We start from the raw sequence: 14,295 nt of genomic DNA, 5'->3' as shown, positions 1-14,295 counted from the left end.
CCGGTGGGAAGGGGATGTTGGCAGTTTGTTTACTGGTAGCCTGATGAGTCACTTGGGACTTGGGACCATTAGCCTCAGGGCTCAAGGCTGTGACAGACCTCCCCTGAGGTTGAGTCCCACTTAGAAAGGGGCAGAGAGGGTGCACTGCCCCTCAGACAGCAGCTGGGGTCTAGAGGCAGTAAAAGAGACAAAGGCTTTAGGGGAGGCATCTGGAATTCTGGGACTGGAGCCTGGAGGACAGCAGACTGGAACACTGGAGCTGGCAGGGAGCTATGGGGATCTCACTCAGTGCCTGTAGAACCTTCCATCGGAGCCCCCCTGCCCTGCAGTGGATCTCTCTCTCTCTCTCTCTCTCTCTCTCTCTCTCTCTCCTCTCTCTCTCCCCTCTCTCTCTCCTCTCTCTCTCTCTCTCTCTCTCTCTCTCTCTCTCTGAGACTCTGCAAGCAACACACCCAAGTCCACAGTGAGCACACAGGTGTCCTGCTTCTCTGACCTTAGCTGAGTTCTTGGGCTATAGGAAGTCTGTCCTACAGGCAAGGAGGTGTGTGTGTGTGTGTGAGTGCGTGCGTGCGTGTGCACGCGCATGCACCATGCATGAGGTCTCCTGCCAGTCTTTCTAACCACGCGCCCCAGCAGATGACAGGCACAATCTCTGACAGCAAGTGCCACGTTAGTGCCTGCCTAGTTCCACTTCCCAGATGGCTCTGCCACACCCCTTATCCCCCAGGCAATTCTAAGACTGGAGGCAGGATGTCTTGGTGCCAGTTCACTAAAATATGAGCCATGTGCTCCCAGCACACTCCCTTTAAAGTGCAGAAACTCCCCGAGAGCTTCTACATACACCACTCTGGGTCAGCGGCCAGCACAGGTTGGCTTTGTTCATTATGAAGTACTTTTCCTGGAGCCAGGATAAAGCCTGCCTCCAGGATTGCATTCTATGGACACAGCCACACAGAGCAGTCCTCTCTGATTCCAAGGTGGGCTCCTGCGGAGCTGCCTCTCTCACATGGCACAGAAGGCCAGGCATAGAAGGGTACAGTCTCCACCATGAGTGGTGACTTCCTAAATGCACCTGCCAGGCTGGCCAGGCTCCTGAGGGACGGGATAGGAGCGTGTGTCCTATCACTCCTTATCCAGGGGGGCCGCTCTGAAGCTTAGGATGGAGCTGTCTGAATGAGGCTCTCCTGAGTGGTAAGTCTCCACAAAAGGACAATAGGAACTCTTTCAAAACCACCTACCTCTCCAGCCCTGTATACAAGTTACCACACCAACCATGTTGGGTACTTGCTCTGAGTACCTGGGGTCCCAGAAGCGAAGGCGGGGCTAATGGTAATGGTACAAGATGTGCAGTGTAACAAAACCGATCTCTGGGTCAGCACTGTGATTGAGAGAGACCAAAAGCAGGTGGCAGCCCAGTGGATTCTCGGAAGGTGAGCAGGAAGTGCAAGTGGAAACAGCAGGACCATGGGACTTCTGGGGTGGACGGAGACTTTCCAAATCCCTAGGCTGAAGGTCTGTCTTCATAGCCCCCAGTTGGGCTGTTTTTCCTCTTTTGATCAGCCAAGATCTCAGCTGCCAAGGCAGGAAGGCCAAGAAAGGCTCCCACCTCCCACTGAAGGAGCAGCAGGCACAGAAAGGTTACCCTGACTTAAGGGGTGAGTCCAGAAGTTCAGGTAATACCAGGCTTGACAGTGGCTGTGGCCACCTCCAGCCTGCAGCCTGCTCCACAGAGCCCAGAGAAGCTGCTTTGAATACTGGCTCTCAAACCAGACTTCAAGACTGCTTGGCCCAGGCCCATCTCCAAGGAGTCAGAACGTGGGTGTGTGGAGAAGCCGGCCAAGCTGGAGTGCCTCAGCAAGGGAAGAGTGGGTGGGGAGACTTTTGACCAAACATGATTTCCTGATTCTAAGAAATAGCCGTTGAAAATTCTTACAAGAAACGGGAAGGAAAACAATGCATACGTGGGCATGCGAATGCATCGCACACTTGCTACAGACCCACAAAAAGCTCACACACACACACACACACACACACACACACACACACACACACACAACTTCTATATGAAGCAGAGCTAACAAAACACTTTGCCATGTTCAGCCTCAGAGAGCCGCAAACACACATGGCTTCAGTTTCCTTGAGCGATGCCTGGTTTGAGACACTGGAGAAGGGGAGAGGAGGATTTGGAAAAAAAAAAAAAAAAAGCCAAGGGAGAATTGGAGGCTCTGGCTGGATCCAGATGTTGGGCTAACCACCCCCAGTTTTTGTGTTGTTCTTGTCTGTGGATGTGTGAGGCACAGTTGACTTCCCAAGGTTACTCTGGTGGAGCCACAACGGGCCACACACACAGCCATGTACACACACACACTCACACACACATACACTCACATACTCGTTCACGCATACACACGCACACACATACATGTACACACACAACAGATACTCACAGGCGCACACACACACACACACACACACATACACACACACACGCGTGCGCGCACACACACACACATACCATCTGCTACTCCCTGTCTTGTAAATTTGCACATATTCTGCATCTATTTTAAGGTAGAGGCTGAGAACGCTGTAAATAACAGAACTCGAGGTCACTCTAGAGCCCTAGGTGCAAAAATGGTCCAGCGGTGTGTCTAGGAGCATCCCAGGAACTGGTGATGGGAAAGGCTCAGCTGTAACCCCCAGTGGAAGAATATAGCAAGAGCCCCAAGGCACTGGCTCTGGATGGAAACTCTTATGACGTTTTGTTGAACGAAAACCAAAAGAAGCAGGAGGCAGATTTGTGTTCGTGGAGGAAACAGGAAGGTATCTTCCAAGAACTTAAAGGAACAGAAAGCTGTGGGTAGATTTCCTTTTTTTTCTTTCTTTTCTTTCTTTCTTTCTTTTTTTTCCTCTGTTGGTCTACAAATTTAAAAGGGAAGGGATGGGCGCAGTGAGCATCCTTATGGGATAAAGTGGGAAAGGCGGATTTCTAGGTCCAGGGGCACAAGTGACAGGAAGCAGGGATGGGTAGAGGAGAGCTGAGAATGGCAAACCACTTGGTGCCCACCAAGCACCCTGGGTGAGGGTTGTAGCAGATTCTGCCCACCAGATCATCACTGTCATGTGACACGGGATTTTGTAGGCAGTGCCAATACTCAGTGAGGACACAGGAGGCTCCTCCTGCTGCCACTTTCACTTTGGAGGGAAAAAAACCCCTCTCAGTGGCAGGTGTGAGGTGAGGAGGGGCTTGCTGCCCAGGGGAAGGGGCCCTTTGTGGTTTGACGAAAGATCTGTAGAGTTGTGGAAAGGAGACCCAGTGTTCAAATGGGGCTCAAGGGCCCTCTTCAAGAAAAGACCAATGCTCTGAAGTTACTGGCAGTGTACACCAAAGAGCCTACAAAGCCAGCTGGCAGGAAGGGCCCTCAGGGAAAACCTGAAGGAAAGGGGAAACTGAGGCTCAAGGCCCAGGGTGTGAACCTCAGGGCATGCTGAGGAGTCTGAAGAAGAATGAAGGGTGAGTGCTTGGGTGTGAGCCAGAAAGAGGCCACAGCATCTCTGTGGCTGGAGCAGGGCCATATGTCCTGCAATTCAGGGAGACAGAATGCAGAAGGCCCCACTGCCCTGGGCTAACAGCTGCACAGCCACACAACCACTCCTGAGCTACTAGGAAGCTTTTGCTGAGTGAAATAAGCTGACCTTGGCTTCCCCGGGTGGAGGTCCCAAGAGCAGGAAGCTGGGCTTCACTTGAACTAGGGGTTTTCAGTCAGTAAAGAAAGCCCAATTGAACAGGCTTAAGTTGCTAGGGAGGCCCAGGAGGTCTAAGTTCACCCCACAGGGCTCCAATCTTGCAAGCATTGGGTGAACACCAGATAGCACAAACATGGAAACCACTAAGAATGGCCTCTCAGCGCCTCAGCCTCCAGAACTGCTGGCACTCAGAGGATTGCTGGGAGCAGAGTGGAGGTCCCCTTCAAGGGGTGAGGGGGCGAGGGTAGAGCCCTTTAAAGGGATCTCCCACCTTCGGAGAACATGGAATTGAATTCCCTCTAGATAAATACATACACACTAGGTCTGCAGCTGAAACCAGGTAGGTGGAGCCTCAGACACAGAGCACAGAAAGCCCCAAGTCACTCTGGTTGTATAACAAATGATTCAACTGTCCTTCCAGCAAACAGATTAACCACTGGGTGTTCTCAACACACAGCAAGCCTGTGAGGGACAACCTCTGGCCAGAGGTCATGGCTGTGTCCTCCTGACCACGCGTGTTCATTTCTACAGAGGAACACACTGCCCCTTTAGGTGCTGTCTGGTCACCTCTTGCCAGTGTTAGTGGACTGATCTGATCAGCTCTGGGGTCTGGGCAATGCTGGTCTTCTGCACCAATTGACTGAGAGCCACACTCTAGAGCTGGTGAAGTCACTATGAGGAGTAAGGACAAACATTTTAATGACAGTGATAATAATCCCAACACTGGGGAGGCAGAGGCAGATGGATCTCTGTGAGTTCAAGGCCAGCCTCGTCTACAAAGCGAGTCCAGGACAGCCGAGGCTACACAGAGAAACCCTGTCTTGCGAGGGGGTGGAGGGGAGCAGGGCATGACAGCATGTGCCTGGAATCCCAGCATTTGGGAGGTAGAGTCAGGAGGATCAGAAGTTTGAGGCTAGCCTGGGATACATGTGACTTGCCTCCAAAATAGTAACAATGTAAATAAAAGATAACTCTTCGAGACAGGGCTTTTCTGTGTAATAGCCCTGGCCATCCTGGAACTCCACAGAGCTCTGCCTACTTCTGCCTTCCCAGTACTGGGATTACAGGGGTGAGTTATCACACCGGCCCAAAAGTTCAAATGTTGTGAAATGCTTTCCCATGACTCTTTACTTTTCTAACAGGCATGGGAACTTGCTGTGTCCCAGAGCTTGCTTGAACAGTGAGTCATAAAACAAGCACGCAAACAAAAACAGAAGCGGGGCCCTCAGGCAAATAGCTGCAAGGAACCAGTTTCTACCCATGGCTTGAGGGAGCGTGGGAGTGGATTCTTCTACAGGGGAACCCCCAGGTGAGAAGAGGCTGGGACCCTGTGGGACACAGAGATACTGAGATGAGGGGCCTAATCAGACTCGGACTTTGCATATAACAGACAAAGGAGGCTGAAGAAGACACTAACTTGTTTTCCCAGCTGCCAGGGAAGTTGCTCGCTCTGTCACCTACCGACTTAGAGCAAGGGGTGTCCTCAGGAGCTGGGGACTGGTGAAGACTGCTGGATCAGAGGATCGTGAGAGAAGAAGGAAACACGAGACAGTGGCTCGAGAGTTCAGGAAACACAAGGAGTGGCTCAGGGTGCCATGACTGAACCATGGTGAGACCACTGAGACGTGCGTGTGCCACTTGGGAGGTTCAGAGCAGCGTGAACAGCTGTATCAGTGTCTCTGTCAAGGAGGATTTCCCAGGGGAGGTGACATGTATGCTGTCGGTGCTATGAGCCCCGACAGCAAAAACAGAGGTAGAGGGGTCACGAACGGCCTTGGAGACACTTTAGTAAGTTATGAACAAGTGTGCAACACACATCTCTCACTGGGCTGTGCCAGGTCTACGCCTTGTCACAGCAGCCCCGTAAGCAGGGTGACACATGCCCACCTAGGGTCAGTGAGATGGCTCAAGGACTAAAGATGGCTGTCACCAGACTGGCAACCTAGAACCTACACCCTGGAAGGAGGGAACCGACCTCTGACTTCCACACACACTCACTGGCATGTATTTCACACCCAAAGCGCCAAATAAATACCGACTGAGAGGCAGGGCACACACATCTAATGAGCGACCCCAAAGGTCCTGCTTTTGCCTGGACCCCTATGCAAGATCCCAGCTTCCCCGACCGGCTCCTCACAGTGATCCCCACAGCCACAGACTGCTATGAGCAGGCTGCATTCACCTGGGCTAGGTTGGAGCAGATTCTGAACAAAGGAGGCTTGAGAATTAGGAGATACCGGATTGTAGAGGGATGGCAGATGGATGCCAACAAAGCCCCACTGGCCTCACCTTACTGTCACTGGACGTCCCTGCTCTATCCCCTCCCAGGTGATGGATGCCCCCCCCCCACAAGGGCAACCGTCTCTCACTGTCATGCCTCTCTCTATGTTTGCTTCAACAAGCATCCCAGGTGGAAGTCAGTGTGAAGGACAAGGAAACATGCCCAGTCCTCCCAGGACCTTGCACTCAAATCTTCTCATGGAAGAACACTGCCAATGAGCCACTCCTTGTTGGGATGAAGGGCTGTTCCAGGGAGGAATGCTCGCTTGAATGTTGTCACCATGCTTTGAAAAGGCACCCAGAGCCGGGTGTGGTGGTGCACCCCTTTCATCCCAGCACTCAGGAGGCAGAAGCAGGCGGATGGCTGTGAGTTCGAGGCCAGCCTGGCCTACAAAGCGAGTCCAGGACAGCCAAGGCTACACAGAGAAACCCTGTCTCAAAAAGCCAAAAAAAAAAAGAGAGAGAGAGAGAGAGAGAGAGAGAGAGAGAGAGAGAGAGAGAAGAGGAGAAGAAGAAGAAGAAGAAGGAGGAGGAGGAGGAGGAGAAGAAGAAAAGAAAAGAAAAGAAAAGAAAAAGAAAGAAAGAAAGAAAAAGAAAAGGCACCCAGGTCTCAGAATGAGTCATGCCAGATGTGACTGAAAATTCATTTAGCTGGTGGGTCTGACACATCCAGGGTTACCAACGTGACAGGAAGAAGACACAGGTCGTCACCCATAGCTACCAACAAATAAGACGCCTGGAGGATTTCCCAGATAGGAGTGAGCTTGAGTGCAGGAGAGATTTTAAATGAAAAGAACAAGAGAGAGAGGGTCTTGGGGCAGCATAAGTGAAGGTGGGAAGACACAAGGACATGTGGCATGCTTAGTAGTGATCTGGCCAGTGTGGTTCCAGTCAGCAGGTTGCCCTGGAGATGAAGCAGAAGTCAGCAGTAAGGCTGGAAGCTGGCTGGACCCTCTGCTTCCCTGAGGCAGATGCCATAGAAAGCTGCTGACTGCAGGGGCACAGCCAGGAGTCCCTGGTGTGGAGGTGCAGCAAGCAGCCCCAAGCCAGGCTCTTTAGCTACCCAGCTGGAGGGAGGCTGGACCCCCAAACAGTCAGGTGTTTAAAAGGCTTTGAAACCTTAACCTGCCTCGAGTTCCTGGTCAGTTCTGGTGGGGGAAGTCCAGGCATTCGCGCTGGTTAGAACAGCTTCTGGCTTGCCGTGCCTGGAACCACCCACATGGCTCCAGAGTGGCGCTCCTTAGGGCAAGGACAGCAGCCCAGGACTGGCTGCTCGCTCGGAGACAGCGTAGATGGAGGACAGATGATGGATGATGTTTAAGAATTAAAGAGGAGCCGGGCATGGTGGCGCACGCCTTTAATCCCAGCACTCGGGAGGCAGAGGCAGGCGGATCGCTGTGAGTTCGAGGCCAGCCTGGTCTACAAAGTGAGTCCAGGATGGCCAAGGCTACACAGAGAACCCCTGTCTCGAAAAACAAACAAACAAACAAACAAACAAAAAGAATTAAAGAGGAAGGGCTCAAGGAGGAGACACTTGCGGATCAGGAGTGTGTCGTTGCGGGGGTTTGGGTGTGAGTTAGTATTAACAACTTGTTTAGTCTTCGTGGGACCCTGGGCTTGAGCTCCAGACCAAGACAAAAACAAAAAAAGGCAATACGTCATCATCTCCCCCCACAAAGGTCTCATTGTCCCTTAGTAGGAAGCGCTAAAGCATGTCCATTTCTCAGTGGCACGGTCGTCCTGTACCAGCCCTGACTGCATGGTAAACAAAGAGATCATGAACACACTGGCTTTTCTCAAGCTAAGACAACATTCCAGGTCCAGCAGGAGGAATGTTCTGGTCTAGTGGAGAGAGTAAGCTGGAAGGGAGGATGGATAGACACATGTCACTAGGAGCACAGGCCGTGGGAAGGGATCTTACAGGACACGTGGGGGAGATGGGTGGGGGGGGGGACTTAGGTTTCTTAAGTCAAGGGACAAAGCAGGTTGGAACTCCGATCTCATTATAGGGTCTGTGTTGGGTGATGTCTGTGCTCTGACTACCTGCTCAGGCAGCAAGGGCAGTAGACGCACAGCAAAGGGACCAAAAGCCACCCAGAAGGGAGCCCGTCTCCCTTCCTTAGCTTCTGAGGAACTGCGTTTCCCTGGCCAGTCTTGCCTAGAGCCCGTGAGTTCAGAGACTAAGTTCTGGATCTGCAGTACCCACCGCAGGGCTGAGTGCCCGGCAGACATGCGCAGGAGTGCTGACGTAGCTGCTGACTCATTAGCCGAGTATTCGGCTTTGGGCCATTCTTTACCTCATGGTTGAGTGAGGTCATCTGGCCTTTTGTACCTCGCCATCACTGTGGCAGCGCACCCATGAGAGTCAGCTTGACAACAGTATGGTTTTCCCCATTTCAGAGGTTTTGGTCACTGGGCCTGCGGTGAGGAGAGCATCATGGCGAGGGCACGTGTGGGACGGAGCCCCACGGTCCATTCATTGCCCAAAGGCCTCCAGGTCTGAACACTGCTGCCCTGGGACCAAATCTTCAACACATGGGTTGGGGGTGTGTGTGGATACTTCAAATAAAAACTATAACCAGGACTGCAGAGATGGCTCAGAGGTTAAGAGCACTGACTGCTCTTCCAGAGGCCCTGAGTTCAATTCCCAGCAACCACATGGTGGCTCACAACCATCTATAATGTAATCTGATGCCCTCTTCTGGTGGGCATGTGTACATGCAGGTAGAGCACTGTATACATAATAACAAATTAAGAGATCTAAAAAATAAAAGAAAGGAGGCAATACTTGGTGTGGACTGAGGAGTCAGGGAAGGCTTCCGGAAGAAGGTGGCAGAGGAAGCTGACTGGTGCCCTGGCTAGAAGCACTGTCTTCACCTCACCAGAAGAGGCCAGCTCCTCCATAGCGGAGAGCCAGGGAGGCAGGCCCTGGAGCAGAGTCCCATGCCTTCCCCCCACCCTTCCTCTCACCTGAAGCCCACCCGTCAGAGCCCTGTGCCCTCCCCTGCTCCCCCTGCCCCACCTCTCACCTGGAGACCACCAGTGGGAGGATCAGCATCTTCAGCACCCTCATTAAGAGTTCTCCAGGGAACTGTAAGTAGCTAATCTCCTGAAAACACAAGATCTGGGTCAGAGCAGGAGGACCAGACCTCAGATGGCATCGTCCTTACCGTCTTCAACATGCTGTCTGGTCTGCACTCTGTCCAGGTGCCAGGAGCCAGGGAGAAGAAACTGGTTTGGAGCTAAACAACCTGGGTCCCGATGGTGCCCTCCTTCTTAACCGGCCTGGTGGCCTATGTTTCCTTCTCTCCAGCAGGAGGATAATAATTACTTCCTAGAGCTGTTGAGAGGCTCAGCTGAGAGACTGTGCACAAGCACTTGGCACCTCACACGAGGGAGCACTTCGGCATCACACCTGGTGCAGCTTTCTCCGTCAGCACCATCCATCCACCCATCCATCCCTGGGGTAAAGTCTGCTCCATTATCAGTATGTGACAGACATTAGGGGTCTCTGTAACCCACACTAGGTCAGGCACCACACTGGGGTCCCCCAAAATGGACTAAGCGCGCTTCCTGTCATAGACAAGGCCCCAGTCTAGTCAATGAGAGGATTGACCAATAAGCCACAGCCTTCTGGAGAGCCAGTAAGATTCCCTCCACTAGCTTACCCCTGAGAAATACCGGGTTTGGAGGTAGAAGCAGGGCTCAGTGTAAAGCACCCTCTGTGGGCCTTCCGTAGGCACTGTATCCTTGTCCAGATAGCTTGTGACCATCCTGGTAGAGATGAAGCTATCCGAAAAGGATACGTGTCCCTCCGTGGCTATCATACCATTGAAACAGACACCCCAGGGAATTGGAATTTCCTCAGGAGCCTCGTGTTGGGCGTAAAGGGCTGAAGTCTGGTGCCAACTGGAAAAAGAACTTGTCTCCCACAGGGGGCTTTTGCACAGTTCTGATGACTTGTCAGACCGCTTTGAGAAAGAAAAAAGGAACCAAGACAACGGTGGTCGCTGATAGTAGGAACACAGCCAGGACCACTTATCCGTGGGTACCTCCTCTTTTTTTTTTTTTAAAGACTTTTTTAAAAAAATATTTTTATTTAATTTTAACTTTTTAAATTTAATTTTAACTTATGTGCATTGGTGTGAGGGTGTCAGATTTTGGTGTTACAGACAGTTGTGAGCTGCCATGTGGGTGCTGGGAATTGAACCCAGGTCCTTTGGAAGAGCAGGCAGTGCTGTTAACCACTGAGCCATCTCTCCAGCCCCGGGTACCTCCTCTTGTCCTCTGTTTCCTCTGCAACCTTCATGCTAGGACTGTGAAGGTGGCTCTAGAGGCCATGAGCCTCTCGGATCCTTTTCCCAACGGGGCAACACGGAGTCAGCCTTTACTTCCTGCCATCGCTGTCACTTGCTTCTTTAATTGACCCTTGAGGGTCAGCATGAGCCTAGCTTATGAGGGCTTCTGGGACCTGGCTTAGCCCCTACCAGCCTCCCACAGCTGCTTCCCGCTGGGAAGCCACAGGAGCGGAACCCAACAAGAGGCAGCATAGCTGCGGCGAGCAGTTAAGGGTGCCCTCTGGATGATAGCAACATTTTGTCCTTTTCTTGTTCTACAAAACAACTCGTGGTTTGTCTGAGATTCTGACACAGCCGGGGTACTGTTTCCAAGGCCTGACTTCAGGTTTTCTGTTTCTGGCAAGCCTTGACAGGGATCCTTTTTCCAGAGAGGGAGGATGTGGGTGACGAAGGCTGAAGGATCGGCAGACACCATACACGTTACATACTGGTGCCTGAAACTATCTTAAAAACTAGCTCCAAGCTGGGTGTGGTCGTACCCATCTTTGATAACATCGACAGGCCGATCTCTGTGAGTTCAAGGGCAGCCTGGTCTACGTAGTGAGTTCCAGGCCAGCCAGGGCTTCATCATGAGACCTTGTCTCAAAGAAAACACAATCAACAAAAAAACAACCAAACAAAAAACAGAGCTAGACATAATGGTGTGTCAATTGTCTCAAGCTTTGGAAAGGCCCAGCCCATAGAACCGTGGTGCTGCCTGGATCCCATGCAGCCCACTTGTGCCATAGACAAGGAAGCTGACCCGGGGGAGAGGAGGTGACTTGTCACATAGTGATGTGCAGGAGGGAGCGCTGGGCCTCCTACGGCCATTATGCTACCATTTCCAATACGCCAGGAAAAAAAAATCTCATAAAAATGCACTCATCCCGCACCCTGTCTGTATCTTTGGATGTATATAGTACTGGAGATTAAACCTGGGCTCTTGTGTGCATGTGTGCATACACACGCACATAAGCAGTGGTCAGAGGATAACTTATGGAAGCTGCTTCTTTCCTTCTCTCATGGGCCCGGGGAATAAAACTCACGTGGTCGGGCTAGCCTGACAAGCACTTTTTACCTGCCGAGCCATCTCACAGGCCCAAGGTTACCAACGTCTTAATTGTCAAAATGTTCACTGATGAGACAAACAGCATCCTTGCAGCCTGTTACATATATAACTTACATTTTGTCCCCGAAATTAATATTTGGCTGTTTTTTATTTGCTTTGTTTTCTTTGGGCCTCTCATTAATTACTTCCAAATGTTTTTTTATCTATTAAAACATCTAAGCAAGCATTTCCTCCAACAGAAGCCCATCGGGTCCCTTTTGTCTCATCTGGACCTCAGGCCAGCAGCTTTCCACCACCCTATTATGGGTTGGGAGAGGGGGTGGGCTTGTTCTCCAGGCCCAGCTGCTGTCCTGGCCTCATGGCTTCCCTTACGGGATTCATCCTGCATGGGACCCAGTGTTTCTTGAGTCATTTGTTTTCCTGGTTTCTGTCCTTATTTTGCAGGAACATCTTTGGTGGCTTCCTGAGAAAAGGTGCAGGGGGCAACTTCTGAGTCCTTCGCTTAAACTGCCTCGGTCCCACGCTCCCCTCTGACAACAATCTGGTTATATTTGACATTCCTTTTTTAAAAAAGATTTATTTACACAGTATTCTTCCTGCATGTATGCCTGCGTACCAGAAGGGGGCACCAGATCGCATAGTAGATGGTCGTGAGCCACCATGTGGTTGCTGGGAATTGAACTCAGGATCTTTGGAAGAGCAGCCGGGGCGCTTAACCTCTGAGCCATCTCTCCAGTCCCTTTTTTTTCTTTTTTTTGAGACAGGGTTTCTCAGTGTAGCCTTGGCTGTCCTGGACTTGATTTGTAGACCAGGCTGGCCTCGAACTCACAGAGATCCACCTTTTGTTTGCCTGCTCCTTTTGGGTAGCATAACTATAGATATTTTTATTTCAGGCCCCATCATCTCAGCTCCTTGCTGATGCAAAGTGAATCTCTATACAAGGCCAGGTTGATCATAAGCTATTTTTATGCTCAACATACCCTATGGCCTTATTAATTTGCAAAAATTCCCCAACCACAAGCCCAGCTGCCCCAAACTAACCAGGCATACGTTCAAGGTTCGCTAGAACTTCTTGTTAGCAAAATAACTCGAGTCAGAGCTGACCACCCTGTTCCACCATCCACCCCCTGTGTGAGCTAATTGTAGTTTTCACCCTTTAAATATGCAATACAACTTCCCCTCAAGAACCCTATTCAGATTCCGAACGTGCCGCCTCCCTGAGCTCAGAAAATAAAGCTTTCATTTTAAGCTTCTGTGTCTGAAGTGAATTTTCTCGGCTTTCACCCTGAACTCAACACTTTCTCTGCCCGATGAATGCTGGGATTCCACGCCTGGCCTGCTTTGTTAGATTTCTACACTTCCTTCCAAGTTACTGGAATTTTGATATTGGTTGGTTTTTTTGTTTTGTTTTGTTTTTTGTTTTTTAATTCCAAGTATTCTTTTTTATGATTGGTTGTTCCCTCTTTTTAGCGTCTGCGTTGGTTAGTTTTTTGTCAACTTGACCCAAGCCAGGGTCATCTGGGAAGAAAAACCTCAGTTGAGAAAATGCCTCCATCAGATGGGCCTGAACCAAGTCTAGGGGGATTTTCTTGCTGAATTGACTGATGTGGGAGTACACAGGCCCTTGTGAGTGGTGCCACCCCCACCCCCCTAATCCCCCAACCCCCACCTCCCACCTCCTCCAACCCCCCCATCCCCCCCACCACCACCGGGCAGCAGCAGACTTGACTGTGTAAGAAGACATACTGAGGAATCCTGCGAGCAGCAGGGCTCCGCAGCGGGCACATCTGCTTTGGCTCCTGCTTCGAGGTTGCCTCCCTCCTTCAGTGTCCGCCCTGGCTTCTTTTTGTCATGGGCTGCGACTGTAAGCTTAAATAAACCTTTTCCTTCCCAACTTGCTTTTGGTTGTGGTTTTTATCACAGCAATAAAAACCCAACTAAAGGCCAGGTAGTGGTGGCGCACACGTTTAATCCCAGCACTTCTCGAGACAGGCAGGCGGATCTCCATGAGTTCAAGGCCAGGCTGGACTACAGAGCAAGCTCCAGGATAGCTAAGGCTACACAGAGAATTCCTGTCTCAAAAAACCAACCAACCAAACAAACAAACAAAGTGTTTGGTGTTTGTGGTGCTGGCACTGGAACCTATGGCTTTGTATATCCTAAGCACACAGTAACATTAATCTATACTACTACCCCTATTTCCCAGTTTTTAAAAATTGCATTTTTTTAACCTGCGGAGCCATTTTGACAGCCCCTAGTCTGTTTTATGACAGCTACACTGTCTCTCATGTCTTCAAAGAGCTTAAGAAGTGAATTTTTTGAGAAAGGGATTCATTATGTAATTCTGACTGACCTGGAACTTGATTTACGGACCAAGCTGGTTTAGAACTCACAGAGATTCGCCTGTCTGTGTTTCCCAAGCACCTGAGTGAAGGGTGTGCACCACCACTTCCAGCCCTTAAGAATTTTAGGAGTCTCCACAGACCCTCTTTTCTCTTCCTTTGGTCTCTGGTTTGACATTTGCAGTTTTTCTCACATTTCTAGTGACCTCTGCTCATAGGCAAGCATAGAGTCCTAGCTCCTGGTCTTGCCACAGAGGGTGTGACCTGTGGGGAGGGGACAGGAGCCTCTTTTCTCAAAGAATTCATAGGTTTTTCCTATGAGGCTCTGACAAGAGGCCTTGTGCCGATGTCCGGCTGCCAGCTGTCCCGGGTTCTCCCGGGGAGGAGGCACCAAGAGCACCAGTGTCTACAGATCACTGCGAGCATGTACCTCCCTGCTGCTCCTCTGTCACCCCACACAGGTGGGCATGATGTGCCTGAGGAGATGTCCCAGAGGCAAGTATCTCTGGACCCTGTGCAGGCC

The 14,295-nt window shown here is 51.0% G+C and overlaps 1 protein-coding gene across 1 annotated transcript in view; it reads right to left on the bottom strand.

Annotated features, from left to right (window-relative positions):
• Positions 1–14,295, bottom strand: part of Slc1a7 (solute carrier family 1 member 7) — a 44,302-nt gene that overhangs the window by 26,643 nt on the left and 3,364 nt on the right. The window contains exon 2 of the mRNA XM_051171896.1: positions 9,054–9,133. Within this exon, the coding sequence (XP_051027853.1) occupies positions 9,054–9,133 (80 nt within the window). The remainder of the gene's footprint in view (positions 1–9,053; positions 9,134–14,295) is intronic.

This window comes from Acomys russatus, chromosome 29 (genome assembly GCF_903995435.1).
Source record: "Acomys russatus chromosome 29, mAcoRus1.1, whole genome shotgun sequence".
Taxonomy (NCBI): Eukaryota; Metazoa; Chordata; class Mammalia; order Rodentia; family Muridae; genus Acomys; species Acomys russatus.
The sequence above is the reverse complement of the archived record's forward strand: the minus strand, read 5'-3'. Positions and strand labels throughout refer to the sequence as shown.